Here is a 20,984-nt window from a genome sequence, read left to right on the forward strand (position 1 = left end):
TGATTCCCTGGCACAGTTCTCCCTCCACACCATAGCCCTCTCCTTTACTAGGAGTGTCTAATTAATTGTCTGTTCTCGCTCAGCTTCTATGTCCCTCTCAGCATAATCTTTCACTGCAGTTGATGTAAGGATTACATCAGTTTGTGTTTGTGTGCACTAAAATAAATGTCATTGTATTGTTTTACTGATAATATAAATGTAATAAACAACATTTTAAAAAACATTTTTTGGACAGGGAAAGGGTTAATGTGACTGTGGGGGTGATACAAAGGTGTCACCTATAGAGGGTCACCTGAGTGACAGTATTGGGGCCTCGTACACAGGACCGTTTTCCTCGACAGAATCCATCAAGAAACTTGGTGGCAGAGCTTTTTTGCAGAGGAAAACGGTCGTGTGTATGTTTTTCGTCGAGAAAACTGTCGTGGATCTCGATGAGAAAAAAAGAGAACAAGTTCTCTTTTTCCTCAACGGGAGTTTCAATTTCCTTGTTGTGTCTCTCATCGGGCTGGTTTTTCGACGAGAAACACGATCGTGTGTATGCTTAGAAACCCGAGCATGCTCAGAATAAAGTATGAGACGGGAGCGTGCCTTCGGTAAAAGAAGGGTTTGTAATGGAGATAGCACATTCGTCACACTGTAACAGACTGAAAAGTGTGAATCTTCTCTCACCAAACTTGTACTTAACACGCAGTAACATGAGATTAGCAAAAGCAGCCCCAAGGGTTGTGCCAGTGGAATCAAACTTCCCCTTTATAGTGCCGTCGTACATGTTGTACGTCACCGCATTTGAGAACAACAAGATTTTGTCTTGACAGTGTGTATGCAAAGAAAGCTTGTCAAGATTCTCGACAAGCCTGACAAGGAACTCGTCGAGGAAAACGATGTTTCATTTACGACGAGTTCCTCGATCGTGTGTACGAGGCAGGGGCGGACTGCCAACTCATGGGGCCCCCCGGGCAATAGGAGATTATGGGGCTTACAGATGGCCACCACACCAGGAGGCAGGGCAGCTAAAATCTCTGGATTTTCACATCAAAAGCATGTCGGTTTCAGACATATCAGGGACAGATGTAATAAAAAACACAGATTTTTACACACTGTCCCTGGTTTTATTGAACCTGGCAACCCTGATGGGGCCCCCTAGTGGCATGGGGCCCTCGGGCAGTGCCCGAGAGCTTCAATGATCAGTCCGCCCCTGGTACGAGGCCTCAGTCTGCTGAAGCTCCTAAAACCACATCCAAGTTAACAGAACAAGGGAGGCGTTTACAAGTAAATAACAAGCACAAGCTAAATGCACATACAAATGTTTTGGGAGATTAGTATTGAAATGAATGCTCTAGCATCATGGTATCTTTAATTGCCTTAGCCACTTCTCAGAAAAAAACAGCCCGGTTCTGTCCTCCAACTACTGCCTTGGCAGGGTGAAGATATTTTACAAACCTGTCAGTGTAAAGTGTTACAAATGGAAAACACAGAGTTGCCACAGGCTACAGGGTTTTGTTGCTGCTCTATGATCACACACTTGCTTGTGACTATGTGATTAATTAATCTGAGGCTTTTGGAAATTTACTGCATTTCTCTTCTGACTTTCATAGGTGAAATATAGCAGTTTCCCACTTGGAATAGAAGGCATTTCTGTTGCCTTATGGATGCAAAAAATGATAAATGAGGTTTTCACTGATGAATTGTTGGGTTGCAAAATCGTTATTTTATGGTTATTTCCAACTTTACAACCAAAACTGATGTTTTTTTAGGACGATTAAAAAAAATAGACCTAAACTCCAACGGTTATCTATTAATTAACAGCGATTAAATGTAATTAAACTTGATATGGGACTCTGATGCCGCGTACACACGATCGTTTCGTCTGATGAAAATGGACCGTTTTCATCAGACGAACCGATCGTGTGTGGGCCCCATTGTTTTTTTTCCCATTGGTGAAAAAACTTAGAACCTGTTTTAACATGATCTGATGGTTAAAAAAACGATAGAAAAAAAACGATCGTCTGTGGGGAAATCCATCGGTTAAAAATCAACGCATGCTCAGAATCAAGTCGACGCATGCTCGGAAGCATTGAACTTCATTTTTCTCAGCACGTCGTTCTGTTTTACGTCACCACGTTCTGACACGATCGTTTTTTTAACTGATGGTGTGTGGGCAAGACTGATGAAAGTCAGCTTCATCGGATAACTGATGAAAAAATCCATCAGATCGTTTTCATCGGATGAACCGATCGTGTGTACAGGGTATTAGGCTGAGTTCACACACATATGCGAATCAGATGCACATCCACATCCAATTCTCATGACAGGAGAGTGTGACCGGCTCTCATTGGAGATAGTTCACAGAGCTACGGGGCGGCTGTTATCCGGATTGAAAGGGGGTCTGGTGCATCTTTGGGTCCTGTTCAGGTGTGAATTCAGGCTAAAATTCGGACTTCAACCAGTGTACAGGAACGCACTGGACCCCAGGCACGAGCCCGTGGCTGCACATGCATGAACCTGGCCTTTAGCCTCGTATACACGATCAGATTTTCTGCAGACAAAGTGCAGGACTTTTGTCCGAAAGGCGTTGGCCAGGAATTTGTCTTGCATACAAATGGCACACAATTGTCGGCCAACAAACACAAAACTACATGTTTTTTTTCAGCTCTTTAGCGTCTTAGGGCACCTTCTGCTAATGTCATGTTTGGTGAGCATTGATTTCGAGCATGCGCATTCTACTTTGGAATTTTGTCCGATGGACTTGTGTACACACGCTTGGAAAATCCGACAACAGACAATTGTTTGTGGAAAATTTGAAAGCATGCTATCCAACATTTGTCCGCAGAAAGTCCGACAATTGTCTGATGGAGCATTCAAATGGTCAGCCTGTCATCACACAATTCCCATGGAAAAATCTGATTGCGTGTACAAGGCTTTTGGCTGGGTTCACACTGATACTACACGACAGTCATATGACTTTCATCCTACTTTGCTCTGCGACATCAGTCCTACATCGCTCCTACATTGGTCCTACATCTATCAGACTTGAATGAACAGAATACTACTTTGATCCAACTTTGTGATAGTCTGACTTGTCCTTTGACCAATCAAAACAATCCCAGTGTGAAATAAATCCCTTTTACTGCTGCTGTAATCACAATGTCGGATGTGAAAAGTCGAATGGTAAGGACAAGGATCCTACTTTGGTCCGACTTCAATGATATTCAATGGGCTGAAGTAGCATCAAAGTCGGACCAAAGTAGTACAGGGAGCATTTTCAAAGTTGGACCGACTTGTGTCGGACCAGTTAAGATGGCTCTCATAGGGAAACATTGATTTTCACACCCAACATCCTCGAGTTGACCCGTTCGGGGTCCCACTGTGGCTGTTGGACTATTTCCCAGGGGAAGTAATGTCATGGACCTTGGAATGCTGAAGGGTATCTCTTTGAAATCTGTTACACAGTGGGGGGTCTTCTGCTCTGTCTTAAGGCCAGACGGCTCCATTGTTCTGTGTCTGGCTATTGTGTACATTGATTGCCCCCTGGGGCTTCTGTCTCAATACACATAACAGTCCCTCCATTCAAGCTATTGGACCAATCCCGGCTGACTCATGTTCAAGTCCTCATTTGCATGGTTATGAGGACCTGAAGGAGAACTTGATGTACTTTACAATTGACCAATAGGAAAGCGATTGTTGGGGGCGGGATGTTCCAAATTCTGTTTAAAAGTGTGTTGTGTACTTCCAATAAAGGTCTTCCTGTTTGAACTTACATACAGCCTGCCTGGTGTTTTGTTCTTATGGATCCCGAACGGCACATAGCTGTAGTTCGGATCCCGGAGCCTTGGATGACCGAACCATCAGACGTTGCGATCTGCAAGCTGACACAATAGTAGCAGAGGAGTGTCGGGAGAGCGGAAGCGAGCAAAGGTCTCGTTACACACACGTCATGCGACATGAGCTCCCAATGTCGGAGCGTTTGTCGGACAAGTGTGAACCCGGCCTAAAGCCTCGTACACACGCATGGTTTTCTCAGCAAGAACCAGCAAGAAAACTGCTGGCAGAGCTTTCTTGCCGAGTACACTGTGCATGTGTACGAGGCTTTCAGGTTTCTCGTCAAGAAAACTGCCCAAAATCTCGATGAGAAAAATAGAGAACCTGCTCTCTATTTTCCTGCCAAGAAACCCGAGAGTGTGTATACTTACCTGTCGCCGAGGAAACCTGCGCATGCTCAAAATGCCTTTGACGCATGCGCGGTAGCTTCCTAGGCATAGGCAGGGTGCAGCAAGATGGCGGCAAAGGCATTGAATGTGACATGCGCATGCTCATCGTAGTCGATGACGTCACCGCATTCGTGCCATTCAAAAGAACGGTGGTTCTTTTGAATGGAGTGTCTGTACACTCGGCCGGCAAGAGATTCTTGCCAAGAATCTCGTCAGGAAAAACAACGTTTTTCCTGGCGAGATTCTGGGCCGTGTGTACAGTGCTTTAGAGTCTCCTACACAGCTGCATTCACAATGGAAGATGGTAAGAGCCAAGCACAATCAGGTTTTGACATGTGTTGATAGTGAAATGCTAAAAACAGAAATAAGCTGTTTATGAGATGGCTCAGAAAATGTGCTGCAGCTTTATTATCCAATCAGTAAGCTGTAGTGGAGAAATGAGATCTGGATATGGTGATTGGTGGTGTGCCTGGATCATAAGACTCACCAAACAGAAATCCAAATCCTGTAACAGTTAAACAGTCCACACTTATGTATTGTATCTGTGTTGAGTTCAGCTTAAACAAATTCATGTGCCATGAAGAATTTGATCGAATCAGCACTAATATATGTCAATTTACCTTTTGCAGAAATCTAAATGCATAATGACTACAGTATGCATAATGCATCCATTCATTCACTTTTTTTTTTAAGTCTAACGTAAAAATTCTCTTCACCTGCGCCTGAATTCCCACATAGCAATTTAAAGTAGCTGCTTTTGTTTAAATCACAATAACAGGTCAGAGGGGGTTGTCTGAGTCTACCTTAAAATGCTATCACAACTGTGCTGGGAATCCGAGAAACTGCTGATCACCCAGAAAACAATATCTCTTGGCAATCTTATTTCAAGGATTTTAAATGACCAGATAATGAAACATGAGCATGGTTGCCTTAAAAAAATAGTAAGGCATATTTCTCTGACATCTAACTTGTGCCCACTTCTCACACGTTTAGGCTGGATTGACACCTAGGCATTTTTAGTGCTTTTTGCATTTTGCAGATTTGCACTATAGAACGTGTTCCATAGGAAACCATGGTAAATGGACTGTAGTCTAAATCTGCAGAATGCAAAAAGCACAAAAAATGCATAGGTGTGAATCCAGCCTTATGTAGTAACAAAGCATAATAAGTAAAACTGAAAAAAGCTAACCTATGAACACAGAAGAAAGTGAATAAGTCATAAAAATATATAATAGAATAAATAATTAAAACAAATATGAACAAATAGAACAACAAAATGAAAAAGGCAAAGAGAAAGAAACACATACAGGGAGTGCAGAATTATTAGGCAAATGAGTATTTTGACCACATCATCCTCTTTATGCATGTTGTCTTACTCCAAGCTGTATAGGCTCGAAAGCCTACTACCAATTAAGCATATTAGGTGATGTGCATCTCTGTAATGAGAAGGGGTGTGGTCTAATGACATCAACACCCTATATCAGGTGTGCATAATTATTAGTCAACTTCCTTTCCTTTGGCAAAATGGGTCAAAAGAAGGACTTGACAGGCTCAGAAAAGTCAAAAATAGTGAGATATCTTGCAGAGGGATGCAGCACTCTTAAAATTGCAAAGCTTCTGAAGCGTGATCATCGAACAATCAAGCGTTTCATTCAAAATAGTCAACAGGGTCGCAAGAAGCGTGTGGAAAAACCAAGGTGCAAAATAACTGCCCATGAACTGAGAAAAGTCAAGTGTGCAGCTGCCAAGATGCCACTTGCCACCAGTTTGGCCATATTTCAGAGCTGCAACATCACTGGAGTGCCCAAAAGCACAAGGTGTGCAATACTCAGAGACATGGCCAAGGTAAGAAAGGCTGAAAGACGACCACCACTGAACAAGACACACAAGCTGAAATGTCAAGACTGGGCCAAGAAATATCTCAAGACTGATTTTTCTAAGGTTTTATGGACTGCTGAAATGAGAGTGAGTCTTGATGGGCCAGATGGATGGGCCCGTGGCTGGATTGGTAAAGGGCAGAGAGCTCCAGTCCGACTCAGACGCCAGCAAGGTGGAGGTGGAGTACTGGTTTGGGCTGGTATCATCAAAGATGAGCTTGTGGGGCCTTTTCGGGTTGAGGATGGAGTCAAGCTCAACTCCCAGTCCTACTGCCAGTTTCTGGAAGACACCTTCTTCAAGCAGTGGTACAGGAAGAAGTCTGCATCCTTCAAGAAAAACATGATTTTCATGCAGGACAATGCTCCATCACACGCGTCCAAGTACTCCACAGCGTGACTGGCAAGAAAGGGTATAAAAGAAGAAAAACTAATGACATGGCCTCCTTGTTCACCTGATCTGAACCCCATTGAGAACCTGTGGTGCATCATCAAATGTGAGATTTACAAGGAGGGAAAACAGTACACCTCTCTGAACAGTGTCTGGGAGGCTGTGGTTGCTGCTGCACGCAATGTTGATGGTGAACAGATCAAAACACTGACAGAATCCATGGATGGCAGGCTTTTAAATGTCCTTGCAAAGAAAGGTGGCTATATTGGTCACTGATTTGTTTTTGTTTTGTTTTTGAATGTCAGAAATGTATATTTGTGAATGTTGAGATGTTATATTGGTTTCACTGGTAAAAATAAATAATTGAAATGGGTATATTTTTTCTTTTTGTTAAGTTGCCTAATAATTATGCACAGTAATAGTCACCTGCACACACAGATATCCCCCTAAAATAGCTAAAACTAAAAAAAAACTAAAAACTACTTCCAAAAATATTCAGCTTTGATATTAATGAGTTTTTTGGGTTCATTGAGAACATGGTTGTTGTTCAATAATAAAATTAATCCTCAAAAATACAACTTGCCTAATAATTCTGCACTCCCTGTATATAAATTGAAAAAGAAAAACAGACACAATGAAAAAAAGAGAAAATGTATCAATATAACCTCAGAAATTACGCAATAAAAAACAGGGGTAACCAGATACAAAATGTCTTGGAGAGATAAAGAAAATAAGGCAATTTTCTACCAATCAGTGAATATTTATTTTCAAGGATGCAAATTTACAGGTGAGGTTACCTCATAATTTTCTGCCCTCTCTCACAATTCCCACTCAATGTACGTGCTATGGTATCACAGACATAGCCTAATAAATATTTTACACTTCACTTTGGACAAGTCTGCTATGTTTTGTATGCTAAGGGGATGCTTTATAATGGAGAATGGGTATCACTATCCCCACTTCGTTGTGCACCACTACAATATGCATTGTGGCCTACCACATTCATAAAAATTGGGCAATGATTTATGGCCGGCTAGGCCCCATGGATTACTCTCTGAGTCCCAAAGACAACAAAGACCAGATCACATTTATAAAGCACAATGCTGTGTTTTTTAAATGTGTGTGTATATATATATATATATATATATATATATATATATATATATATATGTACTAACAACTACTTTAGGGATAACTGTACTTTTAGAAAAAGTACAGTAACCTTTTGTGCCTACCGCCTTAACAAATTCAACCTATCCTCTCCTGCCCCTGATACATTGTTACTCGAAACCAACAGCCAAGGTCAGCATCATTCTTCACAACCTCCAGATAATATCTTGCCACTGCCCATTCAATCCACATAGACTATGGGGATTGACTGCACATGTGTGGTCAACAGCAGCAAGACTTCAACCAAAGAATTATGCAGATCCCTGTAGGCCATAACCACCAGATTCAGTTAAGCATGCATTTGGATTATTGTGCTTTTCACAATATTATGTTTCCTTGCACAAATTTACTAAATCATTCTGCTCTAATAAAATAATATTACAGAACTGCTAATTCTGTAAACCATAATGCATATGGTTTGGTTTCCAGTGGTTCTTCCTATCTTTAACTAGGCATACAATGGTTAAAACAATCCAAACAGAATAAGAAAACAATGACCATTGGGAGTGTATGAAAAAATAAGAGATTAAATAATTTCTCAGCTGCATGTTAACTCTCCTGCCTTGGTCCTATGTCAATAACAAGTATCACATGAGAATACTTAAAAAAAGAACTCCGCGCCTTGCTCGACCCCCTCCTTTTTCTTCGTTCAAACTGGCAGGCAGCCAGATCTAATGTTAGCTTTACTTTATTTTTGTTTTTCTGAACGACTGTAAGGGCAGTGACAAAAAACAATTAGCAATTAAAAAAGAAGTCTACTAAAAAGGTTTAATTTGTTGAAAATCTTAAAATAATAGACCATGTTCCACCAGCTCAACATTCCATAGGGTGTACCGCTAGGATCTAAAAGCTCTATTCCGAAGTGTTGTAGCAACTTTAGCAGAAATCTGATGTATAGATGGGTTCTCCACCATACATACAGTACATTCTGTGACAAGCTTGTCTCATTATAGAAAAGGGATACATGCTAGCAAACTGTATTAAAACCCAGATCCAATAAGAGCCGGTTCACACAGGCGCGACTCGTTAGGCGACTTAGCCGCCTGACAAGTCGCACTCCGTTCTGTACAATGGAACCGTTCTAATAGGAGCGACTCAAGTCGCTCAGACTTAGAAAAAGGTTCCTGTACTACTTTGGGACGACTTTAGGGCGAGTCGCTCGGCAAGTCGTGCTGCCCCAGTGTGAACCGCTGTCCTATCATTCTGGGTCCCCTATCATGGTTGGACTGCGCTTGCGCAGTCTGAGATCACGGAAATCTCCGAGACTGAACATCTGTTCCGACAGCTGTAGTTGGAGCATGCGTAGTTACGACGCTCGCTCCCGATGCTTATCGACGGTGCTCACTCTATCAGATGGGGGACCCATCTCGATAGAACAGCGCTGGCCACGCTCACAGCAATACAGCAAGGGGCGGGTGTATTATTGAACAGTGAATTTTTAACCATCTGCCCCTTGCTGTATTGCTGTGAGCGCGGCCAGCGCTGTTCTATCGAGATGTCCATCCTGTAAAAAATCTCTGCTCAATAATACACCCGCCCCTTTTTAAAAACCATCCACCACCTTGCTGAATTGCTGTGACTTCGGCCAGCGCTGTTCTATCGAGATGGGTCCCCCATCTGATACAGCGAGCATAATTGATAAGCATCGGGAGCGAGCGGCCTGTTAACTGCGCATGCTCCAAGAACAGCTGACGGAACAGATGTTAAGTCTCAGAGATTTCCGTGATCTCCAATTGCTCATGCGCAGTTCAACCCGGGCACTATCTGATGGGGGGACCCATACTGATAGAATACCGGCTCTAAGGCCTCTTCCACACAGGCACACTCCATCGCTACGGAGTCCGCCAGCTCCCGCCGGCTCAGCAGGAGATCTCTCCGCTGATCTCCGCTGAGCCGGTGGATGACAAGTCCCTCTCTGCTCACTGAACAGGGAGGGGATTGTGCAGCGCCGCTGTCTCTATGGGGAGATCTGATGAAAACGGACAGCATGTCCGTTTTCATCAGATCTCACCCGATCCGATCCGTCATGGACGGATGGGGACGTATAGCCATCCGTCCGATTTTGGCAGAACGGATCGAGTCGGATGTCAGCGGACATGTCTTCGCTGACATCTGACGCTCCATAGGACTGCAGGTCCGCCGTCAAAACTGACAGGTGGACCCAAACGGTCCGATCGTGTGAAAGGGGCCTAAGACTTTTATGTTTATTTTTAAATAGAGTATAGAATAATGAGAACTGTTTTCAGATTTTTATTGTTGTCTACACCTCCACTGTTTGTTTCGGAGACCAGGACAAGAAATGAAGGGATCAAGGACAGTAAGGCATACAGCAATAAAAACATGACCAAGGTTTAAAGGGCTGATTCGCATCATAAGGTGCATAATAACACATAATAAAACCATTACCGTACATGTTTTATTAGATTAATATGTTATGTGGTATGTGTTGTTATTTGGTCCTCTTTAGGCCTCAATTACACAGGCAGCCAGGGACTGGTAAAAAACAGGTGGTTGAGCAGCTGTTTTACCATCCCCTGACTGCCAAGCTGCAAGTTAACATGACCAGCGTCCATGTTAGTACACACTGCCACGGTTGCGTTGCTGCATAATTTATACAACAGGTCACGTTTGGCAGAAAGTACTGTCGCCAAACAAATAGCATTTAATCAAATTAAGCTGCACGACAACCACAAGCCAAGTGTTTGTCTTGCGATTGTGGCGTGGCTTCATTTACTTGAGTGGGTCATGTATGTTTGGCGTCAGTACGGCCTGCCCAATGTGACCAGCACAGTATTTTAATAGAAAATCTCTGTTTGGCCGAAAAAAATTCAATAAATCAGGCATTCATATGGCAGCAGTGTCACCCTTGAATGCCTGACAGCTGCTGCGCTACCACCTCCTGAAAAGTGATCCCCCATCAGGGTGGATATAAATCAAGGATTTCAATTTTTTTTTATTTTTTTTATCATATTTTAGTAAAATGCTTTTGGAGTTTTCTATTTCAAATACATTAATAATTTAGTTTATTCAGCATGAAATGGAGCTTAGTTATGTAGCATGAGGCGGTATATTCTGCAATATTTACATTTTGTAAACTGAATGAATCCAAGCGCTGCAAGCTGAGATAACATGCACTGCATTGATGCATTTACACAAATTCACAGTAATCATGAGATAAAACAAAGTTCAGGAATATTCCTTTATCTCATTGTTTTTCAAATCTATGTACACTACAAACTGTATGATTGAACCGGTTCTGATATTGCTGTTTTACTAACCTGACAGCTTATTGTTCTAAATAGGAAACTTTAGTTTAGTTTTTTTTGTTTGCAAACATTAAAGATCCTAACTACCAGCAAGATATAGTGGAAGAACACCTGTCATTTTAGATCCATCATGGCAGCGCCTGTTAGCGGGCATCCATTCACCTGCTGCTGTCACATCCCTCACCTTGTTGTGTCACTGCTGCATCACCAGCCATCCCATTAAAGTGAAGTGTACTGTCGGTTAGTCAACAGCATGTCAGAGGAGGATCTGCTGCAGGAATCAGATGACAGTTGCCCTTTAAAAATTATGATTCAAATCGAGTTGATTTAAATCAAGCCTTTTCACTAGTGATTTAAATCATGATTTAAATCGTGATTTAAACCGACTTGATTTAAATTGAATCCACCCTGTCCCCCATGGATCACATTTCAGTGGGGCGGTAGAGAGTGCCACTCATGTAAACAAGCACTTATAGCTATATTGGGTCTGTTAGTCCCTTTGTGTCACTCTTGCATTCTGCCTTAGTAGATCGAGTAAAGTTGTCCAAGGAGATGGCTTCCAGACTCACACTACCAAGGACAGATCTAGTAATTGGATCTCTACTACAGTACCACCACTTTTCCATCTTGAAGCATTTTTTGTGGCCTGCACTTCTGTCGCCAATTGCGCAAGTTCAGCTGAACTCGCACGGCTTCATTCCCACAGCTCAGTGTGAACCTGGGCGAAAGTACCTTTTTTATGCTTACTCTCTGTCAATTGGCCACCAAGCCTTGGTATCTGTCTTCTACCCAAAGAGTGGCAAGCGGAGCTTTCTCTTCTGCACCGATGTCAGAATGGGAACTGACATCGTCACCCTTGACTCCACTTCCCTAAAACCAGAGTGGAGGAAGTAGAAGCGGAGGAGCCAGATGGGCAAAGCATGCACAATGATGAAGGCCTCTGATGTAACCAGTATAAATAAATGCTGCTTTTTCTGGGTACCAACAATTCTGTGGCCATCAACCATTTGATAGGCTGAAAAACGTTGTTGGACCAGAGCAGGAAATACAGTTAGATTCAGGAGAACGGTAAGATAATCAGGAAGTTTTATTAATAGTTGAGGCTAATAAAAAAACAAAGATTATATCAATGAGTATATATTATGGTACGGTCTTCTGTTATAGCCCATCTGCTTCAGGGTTCAATGTGTTGTGTATTCATAGATGGCATTCTGCATACCTTGGTTGTAACGAGTGGTTATTTGAGTTACTGTTGCCTTTCTATCTATCAACTAGTCTGCCCATTCTCCTCTGACCCCTGACATCAACAAGGCATTTTCTTCCACGCAATTGTGGCTCGATGGATATTTTTTCAGACCATTCAATGTAAACCCTAGAGATGGTTGTGGGTGAAAATCCCAGTAGATCAGCAGTTTTTGAAATACTCAGACCATCCTGTCTTGCACCAGAAATCATGCCACGTTCAAAGTTACTTAAATCCTCTTTCTTCCCCATTCTGATGCTCGGTTTGAACTTCAGTAAGTCGTCTTCACCACGTTTAGATGCCTAAATGCATTGAGTTGCTGCCATGTGATTGGCTGATTAGTAATTTGTGTTACCGAGCAATTAAACAGGTGTACCTAATAAAGAGGCTGGTGAGTGTATATACAGTATACTGTATACAGGCATACCCAGCTTTAAGTACACTGACTTTACATACACTCGCGAGTAAGGACATACCCGTGAGTGTATGTAAAGTGCCTTACAAGTACTGTGCAGACATTTTGCAGCCACAGTAGAAGGAGCTGAAGCTCCGAGAGCATAGCCCGCCCTGTTCCAGTGTGCCCCTGACACCCCCACTACAGCCCCTGGGACCTCAACTACAGCTTCTGACACCCCTACTACAGCCCCTGACCCCCCACTACACACTAGAAGGGAAAAAAGGTATTGTTTCACTTTAAGTACATTTTCATTTTACATACCGTATTTATCGGCGTATACCGCGCACTATTTTGCACTGAAAATCAGGGCAAAATCGTGGGTGCGCGGTATACGCCGATACCCGCTTTCCCGCGCTGAATTTGAATACTGCGCCGGCATATACCGAGCGCAGTACACTCGTGTATCTTCGGGCAGTTCCGGCGCCTCTCGCACTGACGTGCTGGACATACAGGACGTCACCACGAGAGTAGCCGAGCCTGCCCGATGATACACGAGTGTACTGCGCTCGGTATGTGTCGGCACAGTATTCAAGATGGACGCCGGACCCGACGAGGCCGCCGATGGACGCCGCGGAAGACACCAAAACTGTAAGTACAAAAAATCTTTTTTTCACAGGAATCCGGGTCAAGTTTAGGGGTGCGCGCTATACGCGGGAGCGCGCTATACCCCGGTAAATACGGTACATGTTCTGGTCCCATTGTGTACTTAAAAGTGGGGTATGCCTGTATATATATAATTTTAAAATAATAAGCATGGCAAGACAGAGATTGTGGTATTCTTACTAGAATCCAGGACTATCAACTTTTTTTGCCAAGTACAGCCACAGGAATCCAACTTCACATAACTGAGTTAGGACATTATTCCCAAGCCCAAATGAAAAAGAAAACAAGTTACTTAAAACGCAGCTCACAAGGCTTCAATTACCGTGCAAGGACTTGAATGGAATCCAGATAACAAATATGTGAAACTTTCAATTCTACCACATGAGGAGCTAAACAAGCAAAGGAAATATACTGTGGTAACCATAGTAGGGAGAAGGGCAGTATTTGGCATGTCTTTGTCAGGATTAGCTATCCCAAATCTTTCTTTGCACAGATACACTGAACAAGTTTTGTATAATACTGTATTTTTCGCCACATACCACTAAAATAAAACAGTGTTAGGAGGGGGTCCTCAGTCCCACAACGGGCCTTTATGTGCCATCAGACAGCCACAGATGTCAAACATAAAGAGCCTGTTCAGGCATAATTATTCATTTACTCAAGAAATTGCTAGTTAGTTTGTGTGATGACCTTGAAAGGCACAAGTTATAAGAGGAGCTCAGAAACTTCTGCAAAAGTGAACACCAATATGATAAAAAATAGACCTGTGGATTGAAAGAAACCCCCCCAAAAAAAAAAAAAAATCACATCTGGTTCTCAATTCTTCCTTAACTGTGCGAAAAAAGGACTATTGTTCTGCCATTCTTTTGTTTTCCGCCATAAAAAAGCTGACATGAATTGAGCCTTAGAATAAGCATGAGCCACCTTGCATTATTCCCAACAAGCTTCGTCACGGCCTCTTATTCCTATACTGTCTTGAGCACACAGACACTCCAACAAGTATGCTAAAAAAAAAATTGCAGCTGCTAAGAAATGCAAATACTTCTTTTTAAGTTCATTCCCCTCTCAGCCATATAGAAAATTTGTCTGGAAACCATGGATATTATAGCAGAAAGTCACTGAGCTGGAATAATGGATTGCGGTTGCTACGGAGACCTTTTTTTGAAGTTGCCTTTCTCTCATAAGTTTGCACATCCAGCAGCCACAATCAGAAGCCAACGGACTGCTGATGCCAAAAAACAACAAAAAAAAGCTGTATCTAGAATAAAAAAAAAAAATATTTCTTGATTTGTGCAAAGTCAAAACTGCAGTTACCGAGTGAGCACATTTACAGGAACACAAACTCAGCTGCAGGCTGAGAAAAATATGCAAACCAACATGTGGGGTTTATGTGGTGGTATAAGGCTTGGCTGGGGTAACATCGAACGCAGCCAAGTTATAAAACTATGTTATTACGGCTCGGTTTTGTTGGACATAATGAACATAATGCATATTAAAAGCATCTTGTAAAACCTAATGATGCATTTGGTTACAAAATATAAAGGGAATGACTGCCAGTTTATAGAAGGGAAATAAACGTTCCTAGCAAAATGCTGAGCTGGTAACCGCACTGCCAGCCTGCTATACCCCCCCATATGTAAAAGTAGATTTCCTGTAATCCAGTGCTGAGATACAAATCAGTGATTTGTCATTTATATGCATCAGTATTCCAGTTAAATGTATTCATGTAAAGACTTCAAACACATGCAGTGACATTGGGTGCAGCATTAAATTCACCAGGGGATATGCTCTATCTAGATGATGATTCATCTCATCTAAACTACAATGTAAGCATAGGTTAAAGTTATTATGTGAAAGACAAAAAAACATAAAAAAGGGGTTGCACTAAAAACGCAACATGTGAATAATGCACGCATTATTCACATTCACCCTTTTTTATGTTTTTTTGTCTTTCACATTTGTATATCACGTGTTAGGTGTTGCAGCTTGAGTTATTTATTTAACACCTTTGGTCAATTTATTACTTATGTCCTCTTAGCGCAATATATTTACCCTCTGTTGTTTATTAAAGTTATTATGTATCCAATGAATTTGGCAACAATAAACACATATCATAACATTACATTTCAAAAGAAAATAACAGCAGATTATTTACTTGTGTAACATTTATAGTATGTAAATACACAAACAATGACAGTGCCTGCCCAGTAAAATATCTGATAATACACCTCCCTGCTCGCCATTTAATATAAAAAAAACTGAAGCTGCACATGTATCTGTCAGATATGACAGCACACAAGGTTCCTGTACATCAAGAGACATTTAAATCAATTTACATCCAACTTGACGACACAAAGTAATAGACAGATTGCTGCTCCTGTTATTGTCCACCAAGAGGTTTTGGGTCTTAACGGTAGGAGAGGTAATATTTGCAGACAATTGTTATAGAACGTCAAGATCAACCATACATGATAACAATATACACAGGGAGTGGGTGCTGTGGCTTGGCACAAGCTGTAGGGAAATGTGATATGTATCACAACAAGCAGCAGTAAGCTGGTATCACAACGGCAACACAAAGGCAAGTAGACACTTACTGAGCAAGGCAGCGCAAAGAAACTGCGCTGTGCAGTAACCCATAGCAACCATTGCGATTTCACCCTTTGTCTGCTGTCAGTGCAATGCAAAAAGATTGCCGGTCAGTTATGTGTTACTTTTTTTAAAGTGGTTATCAAAAACAAAAAGGCCAGAGAGGTACATTTTAACAGCATAGTGCAAAGAGCAGTGATGTGCAACAATCCAAATCATACATCAGCTGACTCCTTTGAATGATTTAAAAAAAAAAAACAGGCATGTTGCTGTGGATAAGTGCATGCTATTGTCGTTATTGAAATCCATTTTTTTTTTCAAAAAATCTAAATATCCATCAGTGATTCGAGCCACATATTAATTCAATGCATAAAAACTTCAAATCTGAAAGAGCTCAAAAGAGAAAGCTTAGTTTAAAAGCAAAACACACAGCTAAAACTTACTGTGCTCTTACACAGCCATTCTCAACCAGGGTTCTGTGAAACCATAGGGTTCCTCTAGAGGTTGTTAGAGGTTCCTTGAGCTATGGCTGATTGACCTTTGTAGCTGCAGGGGTTCAGTGCCAATGCCACTTGGCAGAGCCACTGGAATGTTGCCAATGGTCTTTTGAGCTGTCTGTAAGAGTAACATGCTTCTCACTGACAATTGTACGGGGGTATTCTTCCCACTGTCCACCAGGGTATGGAGACCAATTATTCCTACTGACCACTAATGTAAGAAGCATTCTTCTCACTGACCACCAATGTAAGTAGCATTCTTTCCACTGACCACCAATGTAAGAAGCATTGTTCCCACTGACCACCAATGTAAGTAGCATTCTTTCCACTGACCACCAATGTAAGAAGCATTTTTCCCACTGACCACCAATGTAAGTAGCATTCTTCCCACTGACCACCAATGTAAGTAGCATTCTTCCCACTGACCACCAATGTAAGAAGCATTCTTACCACTGACCATCAATGTAAGGAGCATTCTTCCCACTGACCACAAATGTAAGAAACATTCTTTCCACCAGTGTAAGGGGACCCTCTTCACACTGACTCTCAATAGAAAGTCTATTGTCCCCTCTGGCTACCAATGTAAGATGCATTCTTCCCACTGACCCCTAATGTAAGGGGCATTATTTCTATTGACTACCAGTGTAAGGGGGCATTCTTCTCACTGATGATTAATGTAAGGGGGGGGCATTTGTGATATAAGGGGGCATTTCTCCATCTGATTCACAATAAAAGGGGGCATTCTTCCCCCTGATTCTCAATGTAGGGGGCATTCTTCCCACAGACTTACAACGTAAAGGGCATTCTTTACACTGACCTACAATGTAAGGGGAATTTGTTTTCCACTGACCTCCAAGCAAGGGACATTCTTTCCAGTGCTCTCTAAGGTTAGGGGAATTCTTCCCAATGTCCGCCAATGTAAGGGGGCATTCTCCCCCCTGATTCTTATGTAAGGGGTATTCCCAGTGACCTACAATGTAAGGAGCATTCTTTCCAGTGATCACAAATGTAAGGAGGCATTCTTCCCCTGATCCTCAGTTTAAGCTATCATTCTTCCCAGTGCCCACCAATGTAAAGGGCATTCTTCCCCCTGATCCTTGATGTAAGGTATCATTCTTCCCAGTGCCCACCAATGTAAAGGGCATTCTTCCCAGTGCCAACCAATGTAAAGGGCATTCTTCTCCCTGATCCTCAGTGTAAGGTATCATTCTTCCTAGTGCCCACCAATGTAAAGGGCATTTTTCCCCCTGATCCTTGATGTAAGGTATCATTCTTCCCAGTGCCCACCAATGTAAAGGGCATTCTTCCCAGTGCCAACCAATGTAAAGGGCATTCTTCCCCCTGATCCTCAGTGTAAGGTATCATTCTTCCTAGTGCCCACCAATGTAAAGGGCATTCTTCCCAGTGCCAACCAATGTAAAGGGCATTCTTCCCCATGATCCTCAGTGTAAGGTATCATTCTTCCTAGTGCCCACCAATGTAAAGGGCATTCTCCCCCCCCCCCATCCTTGATGTAAGGTATAATTTTTCCCAGTGTCCACCAATGTGAAGGGCATTCTTTCCAGTGCCCACCAATGTAAAGGGCATTATCCCCAGTGCCAATTCTTGTAAACTGCATTCTTCCCAGTGCCAACCAATGTAAAATGCATTCTTCCCCCTGATCCTTGATGTAAGGTATCATTCTTCCCAGTGCCCACCAATGTAAAGGGCATTCTTCCCAGTGCCAACCAATGTAAAGGGCATTCTTCTCCCTGATCCTCAGTGTAAGGTATCATTCTTCCTAGTGCCCACCAATGTAAAGGGCATTTTTCCCCCTGATCCTTGATGTAAGGTATCATTCTTCCCAGTGCCCACCAATGTAAAGGGCATTCTTCCCAGTGCCAACCAATGTAAAGGGCATTCTTCCCCCTGATCCTCAGTGTAAGGTATCATTCTTCCTAGTGCCCACCAATGTAAAGGGCATTCTTCCCAGTGCCAACCAATGTAAAGGGCATTCTTCCCCATGATCCTCAGTGTAAGGTATCATTCTTCCTAGTGCCCACCAATGTAAAGGGCATTCTCCCCCCCCCCCCATCCTTGATGTAAGGTATAATTTTTCCCAGTGTCCACCAATGTGAAGGGCATTCTTTCCAGTGCCCACCAATGTAAAGGGCATTATCCCCAGTGCCAATTCTTGTAAACTGCATTCTTCCCAGTGCCAACCAATGTAAAATGCATTCTTCCCACTGACAACCAAGGTAAGGGGGGTTCTTCCCACTGATCCCCAATGTATTCATGTTAGTAGGGGTTCCCTGAGACCTGAAGGTAAACAAAGGTTGAGTAAGGCAGTTTTACATTGTATTTGGTAGGACCCTTAACTAGCGGCAGAGTAATGTTGCTGATGTGATGGGATTTCTTTGCAAACACCTCGCTCCCACACATCCAGTAGTAGTGACTAGCAGGGCTGATGTAGTGAAGGGGAGATGAGGTGAAGAGAGGAATGGGTGCAGGGATTTGGGAACAAGTGTCTCACCGCTCTGTAGGGTGTTCTCACATTTCCACTCGCCCACTTTCTTGCACGACTCCCACAGGGACAGGTAGTATTGATTGTCCGCCGTCACCCAGGCTGGGCTCAGAACGGCTCCGATGTCCAGACACAGGGCCAGGAAGATGCACACAAGTCCCACCAGCTTAAGAGGGGTAAGTACCGAGGAGCGCACCTCCTCCATCCCGCTGGTAGAAGAAGCCATGCTCCCCTCCCAGGATCAGCTACTAGACGATGAATGGAGGGGACACCGAGCCGCCGCCGTCTACCTCCAACTCCCAGGACACTTGAGTAAGTGTATGTCAGGTGGGGTGTAGGTCTCCGCTGCCTGCTGGAGGAGGATGAGGAAAACAAGTGGCTGGAGAGACTCCTTCCTCTGCTGCTTCTTCTTCTGCTGCTGCACCCTGCTCCAGGACACAAGCCAACTGTTCCCCACTGACCTCCGTCTTTGCATAACTCCCTCCCTCCCTCCTTCCTCTCCTTTCTTCGCCTTCTTCTCCTCGGCTGCCTCTCTCCCTCTCTCCTCCTGCTGGCTGCAAAGGGGGCACCGGCCAAGCTGCTGACGTCACGGGCAGGAGGCACAGACAGCCAGGGAGCACGGCGACAATGACATGCATGGACATGGAAAGACGATGTACCCGGCTGAGGAATCACTGAGGGGGTGATAAGAACACTCCTCCTGGCACCTTATTAGCAATGCCAGTCTTCTACATAGGGGTGTGCAATGTTCACTGAAAGCTCAACTCCGCCAAAGTCTTCCCTTGCCTGGAAGTCACACTAATAAGATCCTCATTCATTGGAATAAACAATGAAAAAACCCTTTTCAAATGGGATCAAAAACGTGCTGAAAAAACAACTGATAAAAAACATATATTCTGGCAGGTGTGCGCATATGGTGTGCTGGGTGTGCCTGGGCACACCCCCATGTGCATAGCATTATCCAAGAGTGGCACCAGGTTGGTGGTTTGGGGTGCCAGTGACCATTGTAAATGCCCCCATTATATTAAAGGCTAGGTTCAACTATAGGAACACATTAACCTCTTATTTAGAGTGTAGCATATTATGCTCCCAATCAACTGTCCCCCACCATCAGAGCTTCTTACATGTGACAGCAGGTGGCGTTCATGAGTGATTGAGCTTTGGGGTGCACACCCTAATGCAGTAGGCTGCGCACACCTATGCTGGCAAGGAAGGGGTTAACATCAGGGGCGATCAAAGGTCAAAGGGTTTAATGTGTCCCTAGGGAGTGCTTTGTAACTGTGTGTGTGTTTTTTTTTTTTTTTTGGGAGGGGGGGGGCGGGTGCCTGTACTGTAATGCCTCATACACACAACCGTTTTTCTCAGCAGGAAAAAAAAAGTCGTTTTTCTCGGCAGGAAAAAAAAAACTTTTTTTTTCCTGACGAGATTTATCTCAAGCCTGCCTTGCATACACACGTTGAGGCCAAATACCGCCCGTCCAAAGCACGGTGACGTACACCACATACGACGGGACTATAAAGGGAAAGTTCCATTCAAACGGCGCCACCCTTTGGGCTGCTTTTGCTGATCCCCATATTAGTAAAAGTTTGGTGAGAGACGATTCACGCTTTTCAGTCTTCGTACTTTTCAGTTCGTTACAGCGTGATGAATGAGCTATTTCTATTCCTACACTAGTTTTACCAGAACGTGCGCTCCAGTCTCATACTTGATTCTGAGCATGCATGTTTTTTCCCCTCGGGAAAGCATACACACGACCGGTTTTCCCGATGGGAAAAAGTCCACGGGAACCCAGGCAGGAAAAAATAAAACATGTTCTCTTTTTTTCCCCGCAGTTCGGGAAAACTGCGATGGAGCGTACACACGGCCAGGATTGCCGGCCAAAATCATGTACTAATGATCAGATTATTGTACAATCGCTTTGAAAGCTGAATTTTTTGTACGATTTGCTGATTGCTTGTACAGGACTTTACACATGCACTACTTAAAATGGAGGTCCGGCTAAAAAAAAAAGGCAGCAGCTACAAACACTGTAGCTGCTGAATTTTAATAAGGACTCTTACCTGTCCAGGGTGCCCGCGACGTTGGCAGCCGAAGCCGAGCACTTGTTTGGGTCTCGGCTGCCCCGCTACCATCCTCGGTGAGGGAATCAGGAAGTGAAGCGTTACGGCTTCACTGCCCGATTC

At 43.3% G+C, this 20,984-nt stretch overlaps 1 protein-coding gene across 1 annotated transcript in view; it reads right to left on the minus strand.

Moving 5' to 3' along the window:
- Positions 1–19,397, minus strand: part of TMEM47 (transmembrane protein 47) — a 140,103-nt gene extending 120,706 nt beyond the window's left edge. The window contains exon 1 of the mRNA XM_040336502.1: positions 18,811–19,397. Coding sequence (XP_040192436.1) covers positions 18,811–19,027 — 217 coding nt within the window. The 5' untranslated portion in view covers positions 19,028–19,397. The remainder of the gene's footprint in view (positions 1–18,810) is intronic.
- Between the last annotated feature and the right edge of the window lie 1,587 nt (positions 19,398–20,984).

Source organism: Rana temporaria, chromosome 2, assembly GCF_905171775.1.
Source record: "Rana temporaria chromosome 2, aRanTem1.1, whole genome shotgun sequence".
NCBI classification, from domain to species: Eukaryota; Metazoa; Chordata; class Amphibia; order Anura; family Ranidae; genus Rana; species Rana temporaria.